The sequence below is a fragment of the Alligator mississippiensis genome, chromosome 14 (assembly GCF_030867095.1).
Source record: "Alligator mississippiensis isolate rAllMis1 chromosome 14, rAllMis1, whole genome shotgun sequence".
NCBI classification, from domain to species: domain Eukaryota; kingdom Metazoa; phylum Chordata; order Crocodylia; family Alligatoridae; genus Alligator; species Alligator mississippiensis.
The window spans coordinates 5,592,864-5,618,930 of NC_081837.1; the positions used below are offsets into that span (position 1 = coordinate 5,592,864).

General features: G+C 46.3%; 1 protein-coding gene across 7 annotated transcripts in view; it reads right to left on the bottom strand.

Annotated features, from left to right (window-relative positions):
• The window catches only part of ACACA (acetyl-CoA carboxylase alpha), a 182,349-nt gene that overhangs the window by 41,466 nt on the left and 114,816 nt on the right, over positions 1-26,067 (bottom strand). For all 7 annotated transcript variants that reach the window (XM_059717405.1, XM_006276473.4, XM_019493301.2 and 4 more), the window contains 7 exons: positions 24,595-24,864; positions 24,077-24,174; positions 22,733-22,853; positions 22,112-22,222; positions 7,103-7,246; positions 6,240-6,360; positions 1,574-1,670 (listed from right to left, as the gene is read on the bottom strand). In XM_059717405.1, the coding sequence (XP_059573388.1) occupies positions 1,574-1,670; positions 6,240-6,360; positions 7,103-7,246; positions 22,112-22,222; positions 22,733-22,853; positions 24,077-24,174; positions 24,595-24,864 (962 nt within the window). The remainder of the gene's footprint in view (positions 1-1,573; positions 1,671-6,239; positions 6,361-7,102; positions 7,247-22,111; positions 22,223-22,732; positions 22,854-24,076; positions 24,175-24,594; positions 24,865-26,067) is intronic.

Genomic DNA, 26,067 nt, shown 5'->3' on the forward strand with positions numbered 1-26,067 from the left:
TTTCAGCATTGGGTTGTCAGCCTGTGACATTCAAAAGCATCTCCAGGGCCACAAAGCCTAAGTGGGCAGCCAGTGATCTCCTGGAAGAGCCCCGTGTAGGGAAATCTATCCCTGAAGGACCTCTTATCTCCTAAACCTCAGATGGCACTTCTCTGACCATTTTGGAGCTGAAAGTCTAAGGCTTACAGAGCCCGCGTTAGCACACTTTGCTTCTCTGGAGGCACATTTGGAGAAAAAGAGACGTAGGTTCCCTGGATCTGAAGCCACCCCCCACTGACTACCCATAGACCAAGGAAATTCATCTCCAGCCACTTCCATCGTTGGCAGATGGAGAGCCTTCCTGCGATGCGAGATTCTCCCAGGCCATAATGACATTGAGAACATCTTCACTTGCTACAACGAGCAAAAATGCACGAAGAGCAACGTCCGAACCTGAGTGATGTCAAGGAGGACGTTCTGGGTTCAAGGAACTTGGCTGCCTATGGGCAATGGCAAAGTAAACTACCAAAATAAAGGAGCTAACTGAAGGTTAAGGAGTTATGGTGCTTGTTACAGTCCAAAGCAAATAGCAAGAACCTTCACCCTAAGTGTAGAAGCAGAGGAGAGGAGCTGAAGTGTAGTCCATGTGCCCAGCCCTATGCAGCCCTCAGGTCAGGGCAGGTATGCACTGCAGGACAAAAAAAATTCCCAAGCTTGAGAACACGAGCACCGGCAGGGCAGCGTGACAATCAGATAACGCAACCTGCAATGCCCTGGATTTTGTTTTAAGCAGAGGATAAGCTTTTGAAGAAAACTGAACCCAGCTCTGACGTGGATTCGGAACCAAGACATGGACGATGCGATCTGCAGGCATTTCTTCCTCGGCAGCCCTAACATGCATGGACTCACAACACCAAACAAACTACAAAGGCTGGAGTTATTTTCCAGATTGGGCCCTAAATCTCAAGCCAGAGTGGTATGTTTTAGATCACGAGCAGGTGCCACTTGCCATGAAGATAAGGGAAACCAACTGTCCCCAAGAAGGCGGCGAGTACTAGATGCAAGCCTCTAGGGCCGCACGCCTCTGCAGCAGGGATGCAGACTAAGATCAAGCCACACAGGTACTGGTGTGGAGAATACTGTAGGTTAATCCATGTAGGGCTTGCTGTTGACTCTCTCTCTTTTTAGAGTAATAAAATTTAACAGAAACTTCAATTTTCCCACTCAGAGAAAAAAAATGCAGGTATCCAAGCAACTTACAGCTTCTTACAGTCTGCTCTAGCTGTAGCCGAACTTTTCTTGCAAGTTAAACAGGACTGTCAAGCAATGATGCGTCTCAGTTACTAAATAACTGCAGAAACTACAGCAAGGCTTCTCTAGGTTACCACAAGCACCACAATGTTTTTTTCAGGGGAATCACCTGTTGCCATGCCTCATGCGCGCTCTCTTCCCCGTATTATGGCAGGCTCAGTTTCACACCAAAGAGAACCTACCTCCACACACCAACTTGGTCGGACTGTGTCAGCAAAGATGCAGAGCATCAGCACTGGAGCTAGATGTCTACAAAGGTACAGAGAGGTCTCTGGGGACTTACCTGGCTCTGCCAACTACAACTGTTTGTGCCCAAGGCTGCATGACCTCCAGGAAGGAGCCATGGTCAAAGAACCCACTTAACCACTGGCCTTTTTGAGCTGCAAAAGCAAGAATGAGACATCAGAAAGGGAGGGCAAATATAAACAGAGTATTTAAAACTTGCAGCAAGATACCCATTTGAGAACTTGGGGTGGCATTTCTTTCTTTCTTTTTTTAAACAGATTATAATACAAGGGAGTGTTAGACTGCTGCACATTTGTCTGCCTTCAGCCATCATGTCCTATTTCATTTGCTAGTCTGCATAAAGAGACTCATTTATCAGCAAAGGCATCATTTATTGTTAAACGATGGGGTTCGGATAGCAGAGGGACTTTGCATGCTTTTAAATAAATAACTCTGTTTTTTTCGAGACACTGCAAACATTTGTCAAAAGGCAGCCAAGTCATTAAAGAGGGGGTTTTCAAAATGCCTGTTTCTATTTTAAAAACCTAACTTACAATTTTCTCTCAATTCTGCCAATTCCTTTTTCTCAGAATGCTGAAGACAGCCAGATATTAGGTATACATGAGCTGATGATAATTGAATAGTAGGCAATGCGTGGGTCACACATTCTGGTAGACAGGTAACAGGACAGAATCATTATGTACAGCCCATAAAGTGAAACCTTTTTGGTTAACTAAGCCCACTTGCTCTACTAAAGATATTCCTGACGAAGCAGTGTTCTTCCCGCACCAATCCAGGTTCTAGACAGAATGCTAGGAGTCAACGTCTGTTCATCAAACCCATCTCCTTTCCAATAAGGATGGCAAATTTCTGATGTTTCACAGTACCTAGCACCTTTCCAACAAGTGCACCTATATAATCATGCAATGCAGGGAGAAAACAATTCCTTCCTGACCCAGGCAGGCGATCATCTTATGCCCTGAAGCATGAGAGCTCTATTATCTTGACCCTGCTGCTGATGCATAGCTGGCTGTAGTATGATCTAGCTCTTTATAAAAAGGAATCCAGGGTCAAACGTAATGTCCTTTGGGCACAGGTGATTCCAAGGGACTGGTTACACCATCCCCCATGTGAAGCAACATGCTGTATTTGCTAGCTCGTCTTTATATATTCAAAAGAGCTGAAAGTTTTGGAGCAGATAACTCGTCTAGTCACAGGATATTTTTTATGAATGTATTTACTACACTGAATTATTTCTCAGGGCACCTCTGTGGAGCACTATGGCATCGCTTCCATTTTGCACATGGGGGACGGAGGCAGAGAAGTCGGGTAACTTGTTCAATGACAATAATTTAGGGCAAGGTGGGCACAGAAAACAGAACCTTCAACAGATCACCGAGCCATAATCCAGATATTTATCAAAGATAAGGGTAAAGAAGAGTCAGGCTGCAAGATGGAAGTAAACCATCTGGAAAGGCAACCCAGCATCCATCTTAGATGGACACAAGATGCACAGTCTGGATTTAGATCCAGGTTCTGAATGCGTTTCTAGAAACAGGGATGCCTGGGCACTAGAGTTTTATTCAGTTCTTTACAGGTAGGTAGGAGCTGCAATCAAAAATCATTTTTGGAGCCTAGGGTTGTCAGAGGCAGGACTTCAGCTTGGGATTAGTTTTTTAAGGGAAGGGCATTACAGAGGGGTTTCATTTTGATCTTTGCCTGCACAGTCCCTAACCCAACATTAACAAAAGATGGGAAATGCAAAAAGGTCCCCACTGGTTTCTACATGCCTCCAGATCATACAAGCTACAGCAGCCAGGAAACTCTACCCACCCAGGCAATAAAAATTGCTCTCTGCGGGTATCCACTTTGCACAGATCTCTCACAAAGCTGGTGCAAAATCACAGTCTCCCCTGTGTTAGCCCTTGGCATGTAGCTCCTGAGCAATGTTTTAATTTGAACAAGGGCCTCTGCCTCCACAAGCCCAAGTCCAAAACCAATTAAAAGTGGAGATCCAAGCGAGCTAACCTCTGCTGACTTAAACAGGATGGAGAGTGTTTTATCAAGACCAAACTTGTAATTACTGTGTTCTACATTCCTTGCCTCTGTGGCCCCACTGTAAAATGTGACCATCCATTTCAAAATTATCTCTTTATCGTGAGCCCAAAGCTGATCGTTTAGATTCTGGCCTCGTGTCGGGCGTCAGTTTGAAGAATATCACGGCAATATCTCCTCTAATAAATGGCTTTAACTTTTCACCTAGGAGATATCTGCTTTAACTTATCACGGAGAATCATCTGCTTTTCTTAACGCTTCCACTAAATTAAAATCTGAAGTCACTCGATTTGGAAGCCAGCGTTAGCTGCACTCAGACAGCTGGATGAATCACTGGAGAGATGATGAAAAAATATTATCCAAAAACGGAAAACTTAGTTTATCACAGATCTCATTTTAGCTACCGAAACTCATTAATAACAGCAGGGATAATGGTCACCCAGTTTGTAGCTGGTACGCACATGGCTTGCAAAGCCCCCTACCCGCGAAGGAGGGGCAGGGCTTTGGATTTGCAGTGGTTCCAATGCAATTATTGTGTGAGGGCTGCCAGGCTACTGAAAGACAAATTCCTCTAGGATAAGGGCTTTTATAGTTTTTGTCAAATGTATTTCTTAAGTTTCAGAAATGCAACCCCTTAATTGCAAAGTAACTCCTTACTGCAAACACTCTCAAACTTCAGCTCTTTCATGCTATTTTATGCCACTTTAATTCTCTTAGCAGTAATTCTTGTTTTATAATTTATGAAAAATATTAAGATGTATTTGGGCTTCAGAATTCAGATCTCACCCCCGCTTCCCCAACTCCAACCAGCTCCCTCTCCCTTGGAGAAGCAATATTCATGTGGCTTCCTGATTAGTTACAGATGCAGGGGAGATTTCAAGCCCAGGAGCGGACCTGGATAATCTCAGGGATAGATTCAAACCTCAGTACAGGGTGCACAGGTTGTGCATGTTTGCAGGTGTGGGAGAAGGGCCACTTGAGATGAAATCAAAGCTGGGCTTGGATATCACAAGATGCTTCTTGTTAAGCAAAGAGAAAACAAAAGGCATCATTTACAGCCCCCTTTCCAGGTTGCCATTCAAGTCTGAACACACTCAGGCTTATTCACCATTGAAACATTTTTTAAATTAAAAAATTCCACTTCACTTTAGGGAAAGTGCATTCTCAGCAGTAAAACCTTGCACGTGCAAGAAACACAAGCATCACTGGGGTGGGTGAGCAGGGCACCGGCCCCAGGCACTGTTTTTGAGGGGACACAAGAATGGCAGCCACCACTGCTGCCAGGCCCATGGCCACCAGCGCCCAGGGCACAGAAACTGCTTCCTCCGCTTCTGACAAGAAGAATTAGCACAATAATGAACCACCGCCAAGCACGCCCTCTCTCTCCATGCAGGTGGTTTGCAGAGCCAGTATTAAGGTATTAGCAATTTAAGTGCCCAACTCCCTTTCTCAAACAGAGGTCTAATAAAAGATATCAGATTCACCCGAAGAACCTTGTCTGCCGGCTTAGCACTGAGGAACTCAAGTCTCTCTGAAAGTCAAAGCTATTTAAGAACCTGAACACCTTGCAGCAGTGATTCTCAACCGGGGCCCCACAAGGGTAGCCAGGTAAAACTGCCCTGTGCACACTGCTGTCTCAGCAGGACTGTGATCGGCCTAAAGCAGACAAGAGCTGGCTCGGCTGTAGCCCCTTTGAGACCAGCCCCTCCCACGCTCCTTCCAGAAACTTGAGTCTCTGTTTCCAGAAGAGTGTAGGGGAGGTCAGACCAGAAAGAGCTGCATAGCCTGATGTAGCTCCTGGCTGCTTGAGGCTGATCGCAGCCCTGACACAGGAGGAGAGCATGCACATGCCAAGCTCTTCCCGGGCTGGCTGTGCAGCAGTTTTATATGGAGGCAGCCTACCCCAGTTGAGAAGCACCGAGGTAAGTCGAGGCAGCACCAACAGTGGTTCTCAACTGGGGATGCTGCCACATTCAAACAAGTGGTGAAGGGTGGCCCAACTTTGAGAGGGTTGAGAACCGCTGCCTTAGTCACATCTGAAAGCAGAAGATAAGCACTTAAACTTTAGTTCGATTTCACTAACCACCTATTTTGTTTCATTTTGTGATGCTGCAGTCTGCCAAAATATGACTGACAGCTTCCTCAATCACCCACTCACCCATATCTTCCCTGTTCAATATGTGCAGACTATGAGCAAGAACTGGCAAACTTTTATGCGACTAGTCCTTACTCACATGAGCAATCCCACTGAAGTCTATGAAGCACCCTGAATTATGTGCACGAATGAGAGTTTGCGAGATTTGGCCATTTTAAAATTAGTTCATCCCAGTCTGTGAAGCACCCTGAATTATGTGCACAAATAAGAGTTTGCGAGATTTGGCCATAAATTAGTTCATCCCAGTCACTGGGGTGCATTTTCCTTGCAGTGCTGCTACTTAAAATGAAATAATTTGCTAATACAGTATTCCCCCATAACCTTTCTAATTACAACTACACCACTCTGATGCTGTAACACAGGGGTCATCAATACAGCATCATTCCTATACTATCGATAACTAGACTTAGTACCAGCAAATGCCCAAGCAACAAGATAGTTAAAAACACGGGTTAGAGTCTTGGTTATCGTTAGATGAGCTACTGCTCATTTTGGGCGTCAAACACACACGTACTTGGATGAGGACGTCCAGCCAACATCCACCGGGGATCATAGGGAGTCTTGGTGGGAACAAACTCAATAGTTCTGTCTATTGGATCCTTGGCACTTAGGATAGGAACCGGGCAGGATACACTCTGCGATAAATAAAGAAAAGACTGAAATCATCCTCAAGTCTTGGTGACTTTACTTCAAAGGGCAGAAATGAAAAGGAACTGGCTGACACCATCCCCATTTCTGACACCCAGAAAGCTTCCCGCTCCTCCTCTGTACAACCCCGATGACAGCAGCTGCCCATTGTCTTTGCAATAGTCTGAGAATGATCCCTAAGTGTTTGAAGGACACAAAGACTTCATTTGCCATATTTGCACTTTATTTGTTCTTGAACTTCAGACACTTCCAGCATCAGGCGGGGGTGCAATTTAATTTGAAAAAGGTGACCGTGCCCCCTGATTCGCTCCATGCACCCTTTCCTGAAGAAAGGTGACCTGTGCGTTCCTCTTGCTGCCTGGCAACCTCCCCATATATTAACTACTACAAATGAGGGCTGGGGAGGAGGTCCTTTTAGGCTGAGTTCTGTAAAAGCCATCTTACTATGTCTGGAGGCTCCTCTGCTGCCCAGACTATTACAGCCCGGATGCCAGCAGGTGCATGTGAAGGTGTGGGGGGCAGAGTTCCTAGGTAGCAATGCAGTTTCCTTTAACACTGAGTTATTTTTTTTAATACCGTCATAGTGCTTAAGAGCTTCCATCACAGATCAGGATTCCTCAGCACCCTCAGCACCGGACAAAGCCAACCCCTGCCTCAAAAAGCTCATAATTTAACTACAAGACAAAAAATGACAGGCAGGGGAGTGATGGCAATGACATCAGGGCTTACCTTTGGCATGTAGGATAACCACAGCAGAATGGTGAAGACACCTTCAAAATCATCGCACACGGTGCTGTGTGTCACTCCATTGTTGTGCATGATCTGGATCCCACCCAGCTGGTTGTTTGAGGTGTACACCTCCCGTCCAAGCACCTGTCAAGAGAGGTCGGATCACGTGAAGCAACATAAGAAAGGCTCTGTTGGGTCTGGCTTGAGGAGATAGGCACATTCCAGTTCACCCTTCCAGTAAGTCGCTACCAATGCACCATGCAGCGATGAAGCCCAAAGCTCCTTGAGCAGCTTCAACGTCTGGATCCTCTCTACCCACCTCACTGTACTGTAGCAACAGTCACGATTATGTCAAGTTTCACAGGGGAGGAAACTGAGGACCGGGGAGATGCAGCCACACAGCAGCAGAGCAGGGAACAGGACCATCTCTCCAGGGCCTGGAGCGTACGTTCAGCTCACTTGACCATTGCCACTGCTGTGAAGGAGTGGTGTGGCAGAGGGACTTAGGCCTTGGAGGGGGGAAACCAAAGCCCTACACAGAGGCCAGAGTAACCCGCATGGGCACAGACAAAGCCCCAGTGGCTCCTTGGAGAGGCCAGGAAGAATAAGCCTCTGACTGCTGGACTTTCAATTCTCTTGCCTGGCTCCAACTCTAATCTCAGCCCAGGCACCGCAGCTCTTTTCTCATTCTCCTGCTGTCTCTTTCCATTTGCCCTCTCACTGACTGATACACTGATCTCTCGGTCACTCGCTTTCTGCTCCACTGAGTCCATATTACTAATAACACCTCTGCCACGGCCAGTTTACCTCATGAAGGCAGGAGCACATCATTACAAAATAAACTCATAACTTTGACATTCTAGCAAATACATGCCGTTTGTTATTTTTATGGCTCGAGTCTTTCTAACAGACAGAGGGCATTACATACCTGCTTCGTTTGGATCTTAAAAAACCACATGCCCCACCACTTGCCCTCCCCCACCGGAAAGCAACCCACTTCAGCTAGCTTTCGGGGCCAGGGGTTGCCCAGAGATCGCTGCAGGCAGGTCACAGGCAGCGCCGTCTCCAAGGCAGGCAGGTTCGTGAATGCCAAACGCACGATGCTCTCAAATGAGCCCTTAGGGGATGTAACTCACCTCGTTGAGAGGGAGTTCAATGGAATTAGCAAGGGGGTTAATTATTTCAAAGTTCACTTGAAAATAAAATTAAAAAAAAAAAAGCCTGATGTGAGAATCGTTCCATTATCTGGGAGCTGGGGTTTTCCTGTGTGCGACTCGAGCCAGCGTTAAATACTCTCAAGCCAGCAAAAAGGAGTGCAATGATGCACTCACAGGACTCAGCCTTGGTGTTGGGACTGAGAAGGGACCAGGCAACATGTGCATCTGCCAAAGATTTTGCTGGGCGTGAAATATGGTTGGATGCATCGGATCTCGTTTCTCGAGGGGGTCAGTGAACCAGGCTGGGGTCAGGCACAGCCTTGCACCCATGGCCAAATGCAAGCTCTCCTTCTTTTGGAGAGCTAGGGAGCTGACATCACAGGCGTGCAGGGATTGGCTAAAGGATCACCTGACAGCTAGTAAACAGCGGGCAAGGACTTGGAGCAGCTGATGTGTGGTAGCTGATGCATGTCTACAATTACCCTGGGGTAAATAAAACGCAAACTGGGGCAAGTTAGCCCTAAATGAGCCAGGGTCTATCCCCTCCCTGCTGTTAACTCACTTAACTGTGATAGTCCGTCCATACCCTGGAGAGGGGTGTGACTGCAATACTGCACACAGGGAAACTGAGGCAGGAGGCTTGGATGCCTTCCCCAATATTTTAGGAGGCAGCGAAAGGGCAGGATTTGGAATCAGGAGTTCCTGTCTTTTTTTCAACTTCCAAACCCTTTTATTCCGAACCAAGAAAAACCTTATGCCGTGAGCAGCCCTAATTGCCACAAGCTGAAAAGCCAGCAGTGAAGATTTAGGTTGAGGGACAGTAAGAAACTGGCTTCCAGATGCAAGACACAAGCCCAGCTCCCTCTTTCCACGTAGGAAAATAAAAATAAAGAGGATTTAAACTTCCCATCTGCAACCTAATGCAAGCATACACACATGCAAAATGGGCCAGTGTTGCTGCTTATCTAGAGACACTGTGGACAGCTCAGGTTTACGGCTGCTGACAGGCAATGAAAACAGCCTAATATACTGCCTGCTCTCGCTCTGAAATCCCTTTTTGGAGATCAAGATAAATATGCAGTTCCTTTTCCCCGAGTGCTCCAGACATTCGAGTGAAGTGGCACAGCTTGGTGAGGCTCTGTGCAAGTAAAATCCCTGTGTAACACCAGGTGTGTGGGGCATTTATATGTTAGGAGAGGCATCATGATTCCAAAAAAACTGTTTAAAGCTGCACCGATGAATGCTAGCTCACAACGTGTGTGACCTATTGCCTGTGTGCAATGGGAGGGTTAGGCCAAAGTAGGTGCAATCCTTAAAGCATGATTTAAATAAAGCAAGCATCCTTGGGACCCCAAGGACTACATGCTCAAGGGGTTTAAGGACCAAACTCCATGCTGCCAGCTAGAATGAGATCAGCTGGATTACCCTCTCCATCACATAAACCCCCATCTTTTCCACGTGCATCTCCCCCGTTTTGTTGGGAACTGGCCAGAGATCCTGCCAGCTCATCATACACAGGTGGCTGCAGACTGGATTTCAGCAAGGGTGCCAGAGGTTAAAAGGCACCGAGGGGCTAGCCAGCTTATAGACAATGATCATCTGGCTTGAGAAAAAATGAATGCAATAGCTCATCCATTCAGCCCCACTAACCACCTCATCTCTGACCTGTGAGGACTACATTTTTAAAGGCTGACAAGTAATTCAATCTCCAATTAACAATTTTAAATGGTGCAATGCATATTGCTGTATAAATGTGTCTGCAAGAAAATGTCCAAGGCTGAAAGAGAATGAAATAGCAGGAAAATCATAGGAGTCGATGCTTATGCAATTAGGGTGTTCTTCAGTGGGACACACAGGCAGCAAAGACGTGTGTGTATTTGGAAAATGCTGACAGGCAAGTATGACTGACAGGTCTACAAAAGGCCCGCAGTGAGACAGACTGGTTAGGAGTGAACTTTGGATCCCAAACTATTACACACCCACTGTAAGCAGCAAACACCCAACAGCCAGGCAGGTGTGTTCAGTAGCAGATCCTAGAGTCGGTGGTGAAAAACACCTCCAGCCTGAAATTCAGAGGCAAGGGAGACTCAGGCAGCCTCAGGAAAGGGGCAAGCAAGAGTCTTATGGATGAAATGAGTATAAACACGGTACTGCATGGATCAGTGCAACTTTACAGCATACTGGCTGCTCTAACTGCCCGTGTGCATACATGTGCGGTATCTTAGTCTTCAATTAAACCGTGGTAAGGTACCTAGCCTCAAAAATGTAGTGTTCTACATATCACAGCCTTTTGTGCACATGTAGTATCAGATAACATTTACCTCATTGGTAACTACCAGGCACCTCTTTCCTACTTTGACTGCATTGGCAAAATGGCCCATCACAGCTCTGCTGATACTGGGGGAGGATTTGGAAAGGCACAAAGCAGAGTTGAGACTTTAGCTGCCCTTTGCTCCCATGAAAATCCCCTTCAATACATTTGCAAGTGCGTCATGTTCCCCATGCACATGAATAATTTTGTCAGCCCTCTAAATCTTCAAGATCTGTAGCCTTCCCTCCAGCTTATTTGCAACAATGGAGAAGCTGGTTAACTCGGGCAGTCTGCTAGAAAAGCAGGTTTCTTTGCAAACTTAGGTGGCCTGTATGTGCCGCTGAGATGAAAGATCAGAAAAACCAAAAGCAGGGGGCTAGAACAGGAACTTTAAATACTGTGCCTGGACTTGCTATTATGTTCCTAGCAGACGATGTTCATCTTCACTCACGTAAGATTTGAACACGGCGTTCTGTCCAAATAATGTTCACGGCAGTAAAGCATGGCTTACGCCGCGTGCCGGAAATGAGAAGAGGAGAAAGAAAAAGAACCAAACCATGGCCATTATAAATAGCCGGTTGCTTTAATAAACTGCAAGAAATCATCAAAATAATGGTCTCATCAAAAATCACATTGTAGAGACTTAAAGCCCAAGTGCTATTTTCTGCAGTTGACTCTCAACAAATCGTACAGCTTTCGTTGAGATCATTTTGCACTTCTAGCAGGCACATTAAGCTATTAGAGGATGGAACAGCGGTGACTCACGACACGAGAACAGAGCTGGGTTCGGATGCCAATGAACGTTGGAATGACAAAGAGCCAAGAGCCGTGCCTCTAAACAGACCCGTTTCTTGGGTCTGGCAAGAACCCAGACACCCCTTCTCTGTCTGGAAACGGATTGCAGTTCTTGCATTTCTAATCTATGAATGTGTGCAGTTCCTGCACTTTTAATTTACGAGCGTTCGGTGGGGGACCTTTCTGACTTGGGAACATATTGGCTCGGTCTAATGCTTGGAGATTATTAAAGTCAGAGCTATACTCCACTATCAAGTCTACAGATCTTTTATTTAGAAGATATGGTGCTCTAAATGCACAAAGAGCTCCCTGTCACCTTCACATTAAAGCCCCTAGTGCCTGGTAAATGGAATTATATAGCTGTCATCTCCTTTCCCCAAAGTTTTAAGAGTACAATGGGCTCATTTTTTCACACTCCATCCCAGCTTCAGAACTAAGAGACCTACTTTGTATTGATTTAAAGTCTCTGAAATAAATAAACCTGCTTCACCAATGTGATTCACAAGAAATTCATGATACACTATTGCATGATATATTTCAAGCTCTGGCTCCAGCTCTTTTTCCTCTGGTGAGTGATGGGGGAGGTGGGAGCTGGGGCGGGGAGCCGCAAAGCTGACAGCCTGATGGTTATTGGAGATGGCTACTGACTGCAAATCCAGAAGCAAGCGTTGCCAGTGGAGTCTTTTTGGAGGGGGAGTTGGGTTGGGAGCAAATATACTTGGCTCTTGAGGGACACTAGGGAAGAGGCGGCCACAACCATTTTTTACAACACCTTTCTCTTGAGGATCTCAAAGCACTGCCCCAGTACACATGAACCAAGATATGGGTGCCCTATTACATAGGGAAGGATCACTCTCCTTACTGCACAGAAAGCAATGCCACATGGATGTGGGAGGGGATCATCTTCCAGAACCGCAAGGTTTGGGCAGGAGGGGAAATGTCAGTCCTCAATCAGGACAAAAACAATTCATCGTTTTGAACATTTTGGTAAAGTGCAAATTAAACATTAAATCCGGCCGAGATGTTTTGTTTTGGTAACTTCAAAACAGTTTGAAATATTTCTTTACTTACAATAAATTACACTCTGAAAGGAAACACCTTTTGAACCAGAAAAGGGATTTTTTTCCTTTGCAATTTCAAAATTGTTCTGAGATGGGGAATTGCTGTAACTGGCTCCTTCCCCCAAACATTTTGTTTCAATGACCTCATACTTCCCAATGAAAAATGTTGTCAAAAAACTCCCGGCCAGCTCTAACTCCAAGAGGTAGGGGGGCGAGGTGTTCTGCCCAAGGTCCCGCAACAAGACAATGATAAATGAAAAATACTAAATACGCTCTACAGTCTTCAAGGGCCCATTGTTTTGGAAGGCCTCCACACTCAAAAAACTCTCACTGGTCTCTAATGGAGTTTCAGATCCCGGAGGCCAGTCCCATAAACCATATTAAGGGCTTGTCTTCACTACCCAGTTCACTCGGGGTGGACAGACATATATATACTGGGTTGCAGTTGGGAACGGAGAGCTGTGCTGGGGTATAAGTATCCCAGCACTAAACAGTGGGAAGCGAGTCATACGCTCTTTACATTTAGCAGAACATGGCTACTCAGGGATGGAAGAGAACAGATGAAACCTAAACTGGTATAACTTACACCAGCGGGGTTTCACCCACCTCTGATTTTTACTGGGGCAATATTCCACTGGATTGGGCAACGTTACCCCTATTTGGTTATCTGAATCATTACCCACCGAAATGCAGCCACTACTGGGTGAAATGTAGAAACATTTTAACAATGCACCGTAATTCCACTAGAAGCTAGAGCAGAAAATTTCGGTGGGCTGAAAGTGGGCCAACCCATAAAAGTTAACACCTCTTTTCACAGCAATAAATAGCCACGGATACCCAACGCCAGTATCTATCCACACAGGGTTATATCACTAGAGCTTGGTATTAAAAAAAAAGAAAAAAGTGATGGATACTTGTGTGAGGGGGAGAAAAAAGTCAAACAAAAATCTATTAGACTTTCTTCCCTCAGCAAACATAAAGGGACTGATAATGGGATGTCTGGAATGTAAATCGTCTCTAATGGGAACAATATACAAATATAACCACTTAAAACAAGGCAATTAAAAATAAAATGTATTAATGGAGATTGGTGTTTGTTTATTTCTTTTTTTTAAAGCAATGGCATTTGCCTGAAGTCCAACACATCCATCCTGCTGATGTGAATTCCTCTGCACCGAGCAAAAACCAAGCGAGCCAACTGCAGCATGTACTCGGCTCGCCGAAAAAAAAAGTGCATCCACTGGCCCATCCCTCAAGGGCACGGCTCTAAGAGAACAAGACATACTCTCTCCCTGCGCTGCGCAATTGCTGTTGGCACCCTTACCCGAGCTGTCATCTGCTTTTGGCTCCTAACCCACTTGGCTGGGGTGCAGAGCAACGACTGGCAAAGGCAGGGGAGTCAGTGCATTGGAAGATCCTGTACCTGTTCCAAGACGGCTGAGTGAACCGGCTTCCCCAGGCCCCCGAGCAAATCACTGTGGCTCCCACACAGCATCCTCTGATGTAACCACCCAAGACACAGAGACCGCAGCCCCTCTTCCTTCCCTCCCCCCACCACCACGCAAATCCAAGAGCAGGGTAACCTTGGTGAGATGCACAAGAGGAACCGACAAATGTTTAATGCTGCCGGAGTGTCGATTTCCGTTTGACATTTCTTAGGCCCTCGTTGATTAGCATTCTCCAACACGCTGCACCCACACGTACCTTCCTAATAGTCTTGCTGCGCCACTACAGAAAGATTCATATCATGCATTAATAATTATAATGCTTCTTTGAATGACAGGGATGGCACTTGCTGTCCTAACTCACATGATTGCTCTCACATGATTGCTTTGATCTAATCCCAAATCTGGAGTCATCTTGAGCAGATACCAAGCCTTCGCTGGCGAGAGCAGAGGAAAGAGCTTTTCACATTTTCTGCATTTTACTGGAGGAAAGGGGAATAAAAGAAGCGTGTATCCCACAGGAATTTTACTTTATTTTTCATGTTGTGAAGTTGGGGGGTAAACAGGGGTGCCAGCGAAGCCGACAGATGAAATGTGACACACGGCCGCTGCCCTCCCTGCCCTGCTCCACAGCACAGCTCTGCCAATGAACCTCATTCCAACATGCTACGACCCCCATGTGGGTGCCCAAGCGGGTACCATGTGGGTGCCTCCCATGAAATCCAGGCAGTCTACCTCTATTCTGCCCTCCAACCTGTCTGCCCAGTCTCAGGACCCCGCTCAGCAGAGACTAGCAATCACATCACACTGCGTCTGCTGAGATGACCAGCTACTGCATATGCCAACACCGCAGCTGCAGAAGAGCTGAACTGCCGTGCCAAGATCCATGAGCTAGCTGGAAGTGACACATCCAGCCATGGCAGAACTGATCTGTGGGGGCTAATTTACTTGCGTCTGGCCTGTGCTGCTGTGGTCTGGCCGCTCCTAGCACTTGAGCTAGCTAATGTAAAGCTTGTGTGGGTACCCGCATACTGTGCTGCAGGCCTTTTGGTGACTGTGGCACAGTCTTGCCCACTTGCCTTGAGTTCTTTCAAACATTTTGCTCAGACCAACACAAATTACATCTCAAAGGCCTCCGTGAAAACAGCAATGCTGGTCTGATTTCCACCCAAGAAAGGCAGGACAGTATAGAGATGATCTTAAAATGCACGGATATTCCCTCATGGCTCTGTGTAAAGGGGTTGTTAGGGATTCTTTTTTTCTTTAATGCAGATTGTCAAACCGATCCTTACAGCAATTATGGTTTGTTGTATCAACAAGTCCTCAGGGACTCATTCATAGGCACATGATTGACATGTATACTACCCTATTATGACACAATATGGTACCTATCATGTTAATGACTTGACGCACAAACACTGTCTGCATTAATGAAAGCTGCATCCGGGAAAGGTCACTGGACATGTGCTGGCATTCGTTTGTTTTAAGTCTATTTCCAAGAGATCCATGCTTTGCAGGTTGCAAATGCAAATAGAAAACTTCCCATTGATCTTTTTCTGTTGGTCTCTCACATACACAAAAGCAACTTTTGTACTTGTGTTGATGATCATCATCCATCCAAAACAAAACTGCACACAGAGAAACTCCCTTTCTAATCTGTTAGAGTAACTGTGGGACATTGCCAACTTTAAAATGCAGCATGCAGAGATCTTTAAAAATAAGGCTGTGCCCAGATCCAACCCTTATAGTCCACGTTCAGCCTCAGAATGTGTTTTCCCAGCCAAGGACTGAGTCTCGTGTAAAACATTCATGTAAATATACAATATATTGCCTGGATTGGAGATGTAACAGAGCTGGCAGGGAGTCCTCTCCTGCAGATCTAAAATGATTCTTCTAATCCACTGCAGGGATAGACTTGAGCTGCTAGCTCCTAGTCTTCCCAGGGATAAACTTGAGCTGCTAAAATAATATCCATTCATTTTTAGCCACATCAAACCCATGCTACAGACAAAAGCAGGCCTCTCCATCAGAGGGCACTGTCGCCCATACATGTTCTCCTGATAATCCCGATCTCCTAGCCAGATGATACCAAAGCTGCCAACAGCTGTACCAATTTCTTGTTCTACCCAGAAAGAGCTCCTGACACGTAGCTGATGCCAGCTATCTGTAGGTATCCCATGCTGCTAAAAAATAAAACAGCTAAGTGTGTGCTGCTCCTAGTAACATTAGGGAGATTTATGTGTGTATGTTCAGAAATGAATGGCTATTTTATGAAGCTAGTATCCAACACAGGAATGGATATTTGAATCCCAGACTTGCTAGAAGCTAACCGTGGTTGAGTTTTTTATTTCCCCTATATCTATATCATAATTTAAGGACTAACCTAAACTTTATTGAAAGCACATAAATTAACCGACAGAAGAGGAGGCCATTCTTTCTATCTCTCTCATCTCTGGGATGAGATAGGAATTTCCTTCAGGTTCAACAATTCATATTTATTTCTATTTTGAGGCGAATCCAGGGAATAGCTTATGACCAGCCCAGCACAGGCCGATGTTGGCAAGGAGTGCTTACGCTGCTATGTCCACCCCACGCAGAGACCAGCAATTCTCCCATTCTCCTGTTATTTCCATTCTGGGGCTTTGAAGCAGGAGCTCACGCTAGGGCTAAAAGAGACCGAGCTTTTGTCACGCACGCACACAGTCCATTTCAGCATGTATGAAGAGTTGTGGGAGAGAAAGCACCTTGTTTCCAAGGCTTGGCCACTTTGTTTTATGTGGGAGAAATATCATCTGGCCTCAGAATGTAAGAGGATGGTTTTTCCATAGAAAACAGTTCTGTGGTTTCTTGTTGGATCAAGTGAAGGAGTCAGGGACCCTACGATCCACTAGGTCTGGTACAAAGCACACAACACAAAACAGCGGGGAGACTTAAAAAATGAAGGATGGACCTTTGGGAGCAGGGATGTGTTTTCATCCATTTCTGTCCTAGAACTTCAGGATATTTTTAAGGGAGCATATATTGTCATCCCACCTTTCTGGCCTGGGATGCTCCAAAGGTGGAAAGGCAGCAACTTAGGAAGTCTGGACCAAAAAGAGTAAGCAGCTACAGGACAGTGCCTCATTTTATGGGAGCACAAAGCACCCTACATTTTATCAGTGACTGACTACACCAAGATGCGTGTTACCTCTTTACCAGGGTGACACCGATAAGAAGGTGTCACCGGTAAAGATGGGTGTCACCTCTCTACCGGGGCCACCTGCCCACTAAGCTGCCAGCCCCACAATGATTGTGAGAGGACTGAGTTGGGTGACAGCATTAGCTTTCAGACCATCTGCCCTGAGACCCTGATGATACACCCTGATCTCCCAAGGGTCTCGCAGACAGCAGCAGCAGGGCCAGATGCACAGGTGAGGCAAGCTGTGCAGCTGTTATCACAACCAAAGCGCACAGACACGATGGCCTCTGCAGTGCTACAGTCCTGTGCGTTGTGCAGGCCTATCCTTCGGCAAAAGCTTAGGGAGGTTCAAAACCAGATTATGGCAAAAACCTACCGTTCCATTCTTTTTTTATTCTCATCTAATGACAGGGATGCAAACCCCTCCTGCTGCAGGGTGGAAGCCAGCATCTGAGAGGAGTCAGTCAAAACCATACTGTGCAAACAGGTTCTTCCATTATAATCCACCATAGGATTTCTTTCACTTCTCTAGACATGCGTAGCATTGGGTCTGGTTAAAAACAGGATTCTGGTCCAGGTGGCCAACGGCTGCTGGTGTTCCCACTTTGGAGATGGGACAAGGCAACACACCCATACATGCTCCTGCCTTTCATTCCCTGCTCCATTCTCCCTTTAATGCTAACATCCCTCACCCCATAGCATCTGCATGCTAAAATGAACATTTTTAGAAGGGACTGGCTGCTTTGGAAGCCTCAACTTGAGCTCCTATAAAGGGAGGCTGCTTTTTGGCGTTCCCCTTGCTGCAAGAACTGGGCTCTTCCCCTGGTCTCTCCAGTCAGACCCAAGACAAACAGAGCCTGCTCGAATCACTACCCACTTCTGAAAGTCTTGGCCCCATTCTGATGACCTAGTCTGGTCTCTGCTTCCACAACACCCTGAAATATATGCCCGCATATAAAGTCTAGCTGATAAAAACTGTTTGTTTAAGGGAACAACATTGTCTCAGAGCTATAATTTCCTTTATAAAGGCACCAAAAATGCAAGCTAATTAAAAACAAGTCAACTAAGGAGCGGCAACCATGATGTGTGCCCCTAAATGGAGCATGGCTCTCAAGCCTTGAACCGTGTGCTCAGTACATCAAACTGGGAGTGCAAGGCTCTTCAGGCCTACTTCTATTAAAAAGGGAACCCAAGGAAATGTTCGTGTTACTGCATTCCTCCGCTATGATAGGCAGCATGCCATCTATCTCATTTGAAATCGCTCCACGTTAAGCCAGTGATGGGGAAAGGGAGTTGTGGGGGGAGGGGTTGGGGGGGAGGAAGGGAAAGTTAAAAAAAAAAAAAAATCTCTGCCTCAGCAAAAGTTTTCATTAAAATTTTAGACAAATGATCTCTGTGTCCTTCTCCCATGCTGCCTGGGGCTCCATGCTATTTCTATGCAAATAACAACCTCGTGGTTTATATCTTATTATTTCCACCGGAGCTGCAACGACATGACCCGAGACGTGTGTGAGGTAGACAGAAAAAGAGAGAGAGAGGGAGAGGGAGAGAAAGAAAGAGAGAGAGAGAGATGGAGAGGCTGCTCGCTGAAGTGTGAAAAAATATTGTCAGGAGTGAGCGGCAAGAACAAAAAAAAATTGCAGGGATAACGTGTTTATTTCAGCCCCTCTCCCCATGTGAACCGGCACCTTTTAAAATTCATTGGGCATCAGGCGATCATGCACAATCCATCTGCTTTCACTTTATCATTTGCATTTCATGCCTCCTGGCTTTTGATGTGCTGATACTTTGATGCAGTCAGGAGACGCGCATTATCATTATTTCAATTTTCAGGGGGGTCAACGGGCTCGGCGCACCCGCACACGCACGCTCACGAGAGAGGAATAAAATGTCATTTGCAGCCCCCCCACCCCACCCCCTGCTGAAGCTCACTGGTGAAGACAAAAGGGGGCACAGGCAAAACACAGACCTTGTCGCCTCACATTTTCCCCACTTTCTCCCATCACACCTCCTCTACGCATGCCAGGCTGGACTGTAAATGAAGACGGCTTCATCATGAAGAGGGTGAAAAATAAGGGTAAACTTTGGTCCAGTTTCCTTGTCACACCTGATAGGTGAAGGAGTTCGTAGGAACCTTAATGAATCTGCATGAAATCAAGTGCCTTACGGTGATATAGCTCTATTTAAAGAGTACTGGCACGGACGTAGCAAAGCAGCCAGCACGTGACTAGGTAACCTCCAGAACTGATCACTCCCTTCAGCTAAAAATGATATTGTCCTTGAACCCATCATTTAAGCTATAGGCTCCTGCCTGCTTTTGGCACTAGATGCTTCCCTTGGCACCCAGCCCCTGGGGCTAGCTCTACATAATCATAATGGACAAGACTAGCTGTTTTTCCTCCCTAACTGAGAAAGAGCTGGTGTTTTGGAATGAGTCTCAAATGAAACTTCCTGGAAACAAAAAACCCAGTTCGCATCCAAAGAAGTCTTGACAGGAGCTCCCAAAAGGAAGCGAACTGGTTTTGTTCTAGCCATGCCAAATGGGCAGCCTCAGTGAGCTTGGCTAACTTATCTCTGAATGGCAAAAGTAAAACAGAGACCGGCAGCCTTTCCATGAACATGGAGAAGAACAGCAAGGATGCAGCATGGCCTGAAGTTGCCTCCCCACTGCTAAAGGGGAACAGCCTGCTCCATTAGTCCCTGGCTAAAGGGCTCAGACTGCCAGCCAGAGGAAAAGTCAAAGAAGGCATCTCTCCAGAATTCATGGGCATGCTGGTTTGCTTCTTTGCGGGTAAGTGGGAGACCAAGGATAAACCTGGAAGAACCGGTGCACTGGTGGGCCTGTGCATCCAGTCTTTGATTCCTAGCATCCATCCACTGCATCTGTCTTTGACTCCAAGCTCCTGTTTAAAACCCCAGGTGGAATGAGGTTGCTGATGTAGACTGAACCCCCCGGTGACATTTACCCCATCGTGTGTTGCACAGACACCTCCTTCTCTTCAGAAGGCCCATGGAGGGAATTGCAGAGGGGAGAATCAGACCCACATGGACCTGCACAGAATTCAGTGCTTAGGAGTGTTCAAGATCCACTATCTTGGACCTGTTCTACACAAAGCTGAGTGGGCCCAAGCAGGTAGGCACTAAGATGCAAAACATGCTGGTGCCACGGTGACAGTAGGCCTACAAGAAACCAGGTAGAATCAAGACAAGGAGGAGGACTAAGCAAACTGGCAATGCCATTCATGGAAGCATGAAGAACATGAGCCTACACCAATCGCTGAGCCAGAACTAGGCTGTGCGCACCCCTTCAGTGAGCACAGAACTCACACCTTTAAAAAGAAAGGTCTTGAAATGCCTCCCTTTTGCATACGGTGGCATATGCATGTGGCGCGCGTGCATGTGTGTGTGTGTAACAGACTTAACTCAAGTGTGAGCATCCCAGAGTTGAAAGGATCAGTGCCTTGTTCTTTGCAGAGCCCTCTTTATTCAGTGCAACAATGCAATGAAAGACTCTTTCCCTTTCATTTCCCACTGCTGGGCAGACACTCCTCTGAACACCGAAATGCCGCCTGCGCTGAAGCACGCCAACCCCAGGTGCTGGAGAGTGGCTGAGCATAAAGCTGCACCGTGGAGAGGGGCACTTGTGCCTGCACAATCATCACAGCCACGTAAACAAAGCCCTCGACGAGAGCAGAGTGGTCATGGCTCACATCAGATTACAGGCAGCAACAGAGAGGGGCTGTGATGTTAGCAGGGCTGGGGGAAACAAGGAAGGGAAATCATCTCTTGGGAAGAAAAATGATCGCTTTGGTGCAGAAGAAGCAGTTAAGGTTCTTGCAGTTTAAAGTGGCTTCCTCCTCCTGCTGGCTGCCTCACCCCCAAAATGGCAGACTCTAGAGTATCTGAGATGCCAAAGTGCTGAGAGTCCTTAACAATAGTTGTCACTGACTCGGTCTGCACTACAAAGCTTTGCTGGCATAGCTGTGCCCCTTTGTTGACGAACTTCTGGTTCTGGAGAGAGGTTTTGCCAGGACACCTCATACTAGGTTAACTCTCTCTCCTGTGATTTGGGCCACCCTGACCAAAGGAATGATATCCCCCAGAACCTCCCTCTAATGTGCCTTTGGGGGTGTCAGGAATCCTTAATATAAAAAAGTCACAGAATGCAGGCCTTCCTACAATGATAGCATCACATATTATAACTATAACCTTACCTCTCACAAAACCACCTAAATCAATAGAGGACTTAATACAAAGCTCTCCTGTATGTCTAATACATCTTTGACCATCTCGGTCCCTGGAAATGTCCCTGCTTAGACCCTGATCAATCTTTTATTAACTGGATCACACTTTTAAAAAAAAAAATCACCAACTGTTTAAAAAAAAAGAAAGACTGGCTCATGAATAGCCTGACTTTGCGAGCAGAAAAAAAAAATATTTGGGAGATTTCCAGCCCTTGAACTCTGTGACATCCTGCAACCATCCCCAGCTACTGGGGAACACATTTTAAAATACATTTTTCTTGGGTCTCTACATTTTCCTCCCTATGCACACAGCACATATCCAAGACCAGACTCAGAAGGAGACAGCAAGAATGAGAATCCATGTTACAGCATATTCCAAACAGAGGCTGCCAGCTGAGAGGGATGCTCTCTCCAGAAGCTTGCAGGCAACAAGAAGATTATAAAGTTGTAGGGCAGAACAATTAATAGATGTAGGACACCTTTGCTTGTCCCCAATATCGCATCAGAGCTGAAACACCATGTTTGTTAAAACAAACTAATCAGACCAGAGAGCAGATGCATCAAATCACAGACTGGGCCAGGCATATGCAGTAGCAGTGGAAGAGTCCCATATGCTGCACCAGCCCTGACATGGAGGAAATGAGAAGGGAGCTCAGTCTCTACACAGCATGTGCTCCTGTGGCTTTTCCACAGGCACTAAGGGGCCAAAATGGGTCCTGGTTGTGGTGAGGGTGGTTCATGCGATGTGGTGCTCATCCTGCGGAAGCACATAACCTGACCCAAATGAGATAAAACAGGATGCTGAAGTGCCAACTTACCTTGTTCAGTGCTCCGGCTCCGGTCAGGATTATATGGGAGTTCTCCACTTGGATGGTCCTCTGTCCAAGCCGAACAAGGTAAGCCCCAATGCCAATTGCCCGACACGTGACCTATAAATACAAATCGTATTTGATTTACATCCCAGGACAGATCCAAAACATGCTGGTCCAGATGGTCTGGCAAGACTATTCTGCTTATATTTGGGGGCCTTTGTATTCTGTGGCCACACATTTCAACCTTTCCAACAACACCATGCTGTAGAACTTCTGCTTTTATTTAAAAAGCCACAATGTACCCAGTAATGCATGCAGTTTATACATTTAGAAGGACTTTTCAAAACCCAATAACCTACTAATTAAGCAACCACTGAGTTGAACTATAGTTGCTTTGCTTTTCCCATCCATTCAAAATATACTCAGGAATGCACACTGCACCTCTCCAGAGGAGTGTTTTAGATCCTGCACTGACGCAAGCTGGTCTAGCTTTACTGAAGTCCATGAGAGCACGCTAATTTACGCCAACCGAAAGTCTGGTCCTAGATGGGCATTTTGGATTTTACATGCAAATTGTCAGCTGAAATAGGTGCTACAGTTTCAAGATACAAAGCAACTGGGGCTTACCAGGCTGATGGTGATAATACTGTCATAGGCTAATGATGACTCTCCAGCAATCATGCCAGACCCTCTGAGGTTTTCTACTCCAAGTCCTTCTTCCTTTCCAATAATATCTGTTATCTTATACCTGAGGGAGACAGAAACAACCTTTGAGTTGCAAGGCCCAGTGATTCGCTGAATCAGTTGTCTACCAAGAAAAAAAAAAGGTGACAAAGTATTATGTAGGAGGCAAAGAATAATGTACCTAAACTGACCAGAACCTATACATGACCTCACAGCCTGCAGCTTTGTTCAATGCCGAAGAACAGGCTACACACGGTCTGCCAAAGCAGCAGCGTTGGGAGGAAGTGCTGAGTGAGCCGGACAGGTTACAGACTAATGTATGGAGCCTCACTGAGGTCAGCTCCACTGAGAAATTATCCTTGCATCCCTGCTAATGATTATGAGCTTCAGCTGATTAGGGGCAGAGGGCTAAAGAAAAAAACTGCAAGGATGAGAGACTAAAATTAGGCTCATATCTTACCTATTCTGAACTTGCTACTTTCCAGCCTTTCTTTCCCCAGTCCTGCCTTCCCTCCTCCTCCTGACTTCACCACTCTCTCTCTTCCACCACCCCCTTTTTAAGCATGAGCACTTAAGGATATACATAAATACTTGCATATACATAAATACTTCAGTGAACTTAGGCCCCCTCTCGCTCTGTCCTGTGCCCAAAGCTCCTTCTCTCATCCCTTGGAGTCCATGAAATCCCTCCATTAGTTTCTTGTGCATCTCCATAGACATCTCTGCCCTCTTTCTATCCCTCCCTTAGGTTAAGAGCTTCTTTCTGCCCAGCTTTGCTAATGTTCATCTGCAAGTGCCCCCCTCCCTGGGCACAGATAATAGAGGGCTTCCTGCTGCCTAGAGTGGGAATAACTGCATTTTTTAGACAGGTGCACTGTGCATCTAAACTGTCCAATGCAAAAAGTGTTTAAAATCCATTCCAATGGGTACCCTTAACCCCCAAAAAGGACCCTATGAAAAGCTCTTTGCAGCAGGAACTGTGTTCCTGTATGTGTTTTTACAATCTCTAAGCATGGTTGGGTCCTCACCTGTGACTGGTGCACCCCAACTACAGAAGTAAGATGAAGCAATAATACTGGTCTGCTGCATTTCATGGTGTGTTTCACAACATTTCATGCTACAACGTTTCACCTTTGTTGTGCCAAGTGCAGGGCGCAACAGAATTACACGACTGGATGCTAATGGATGTGGGGGTGACAAGACAAGTCAAAGCAGGCAAGGAAGCAAGACATTTCCCTCCAGTGTACCAGGACGAAGCAGGATGACCTCCAACATTGACCTGCTTACCTGGACTCTCCTTCGTCTTCCACGTGCTCGCAATGGACTGAGTTCAAGGCACTGACCTTCTTATAATCTTGAGGTGTCAGATATAAGTATTTGTATCCCTGTGGGGACAAATGGTTTATTTTACACCTCCTTGTCAGGTAAACTCTCCGGTGACCTCGTTCTAATAGGAAAATTCCCAGTAAGAAAGCTTTCCAGGAGATATATTCAATCATAAGGGACTCTGATTTTAAGGCTGGGGATACTCACAACATCTGAAAAAATCAGGCTCTAATTGATCCCAGCGCTCTTTCCTGCCCAGGGCAGGGGGTCGGACTCAGTGACCTATCAAGGTCCCTTCCGACCCTAACATCGATGAATCTATGACTTCTGGCAAAAGCTCTACTGACTTGCTGAGCCAGTGCCAAGTTAACTGGGCGTCAAGGTAGCTGGTAAAGCTGTGAAGTGAGAGACCGGTACTGCAAATGTAAGATGAACCTGTGGAATATTACAGAGCTCGTTGCCTCCAAGTGCCTCCTTACTTTATACGGATCATCGGGCTCCACCCAGGCCACGTGAAACATATGACGAATCTCCTCAGCCAAACCAATCCTCGCTCCACTGTTGGCAGCCACGTAAATCCGGGGGATGCCCTGAGTTCGAGCAAGTTCAGAGGCCCGAAGATAGAGCAGGTCCTCCTGTGGTCCAAAGGAGCCAATTCGGTACGTGATATCATTCCCAATGACTATGATATCACGGCCTTCTGGGTACTCGGGGCTCTTGAGGGTCATTTTCCAGGCCACCATGCCAATCTGCAATCACAGAGAGGAAAAGGAAGCATTTTAAAATATACTCTCCAATACTGAGACACAGCACTGCTACTCCTGCCCCCTCCTTTTGGTTATACCTTCCTTGAGGACCCCTAAGGGACTGCACGGCAGATATGTTATCTCAGGAAATACCCTTCCCTGCAAATTTTGCTGGCATAAAGCCCATGGGACAGGGGGACAGGAACTGACAGAGATGGATGAAAGGATGGACCTGGACCCACCATCACATTTGCTAGAGCCCCTACCTCACATCATTGCATGCTTCCCATCCTAGACACGAAGTGACATCGATTCTCCCTTGACCAGCTCTGCTGCCCATTCAGGGATTCAACATAGATCAGAACCATCCTGCAAGATCCCTCTCTCTTATGGCTGCTTTTATTTCATGTCAGGGAGGACAGAGCGTTAGTTAAAACGTTCTGTTTTGGTGTGGTTCGTTTACTGCGGTCCCTGCCACCTCTCCAGGCCCACCCAGTCAATCATACTTCAGAGCGACTCCCGTACCACTCATCGCACTCTTCCCTCTTCCCTCTCATCCCTCTATTTCACAATTCTCTTCTTTCTTTGCTTTCTGCCTTTGTCTTTCATTTCTTTGGCTCCATCCCTTTTCATAGCCCAGATACTGCTGCAGCTTCTGTCACCTTCAGCCTGTCTTTTCAAGTCCATGTGTATAAATGATGCCTTTTCACCAAGTCTTGCTCTTTTTTTTTTTTAACCTCACCAGATGATCTCTCCTAGTCCTGACTAATGGAGATGAGCAACATCTGTAGCCTGCACCTCCCATCTCTTAGCCGCTGCATATCACCGCACTGGGGAGCTGGCCATCACGGAATGCCATTAACAGATGTAAATAGCAGCATCCTCTGAAAGCCACATGCATCACCCAGTCTCAACTTGCCCAAGGATCATAAGCTCTGAGTACACATTCCTCAAGCCAAATGCGCATCCTCTGCAGTCAGGAGGGTTGAGGCTCTCGCTGCTGATACTTGGAATCCTGAACATTATGAACTATGGCGGGAGGGGGGGAGAGGGGTGAAGAGAAGCTGGAGACAGATATGTGCTGTTTAATACAAATCTAAATGGGCACAATACACAGATGAGATCCAATCAACGTCTGCAGTAAGATGCACCATAATGGGTTCATTATATAAAAAAAAAAAAAAAGAGAAAGAGAGAGAACGGAGA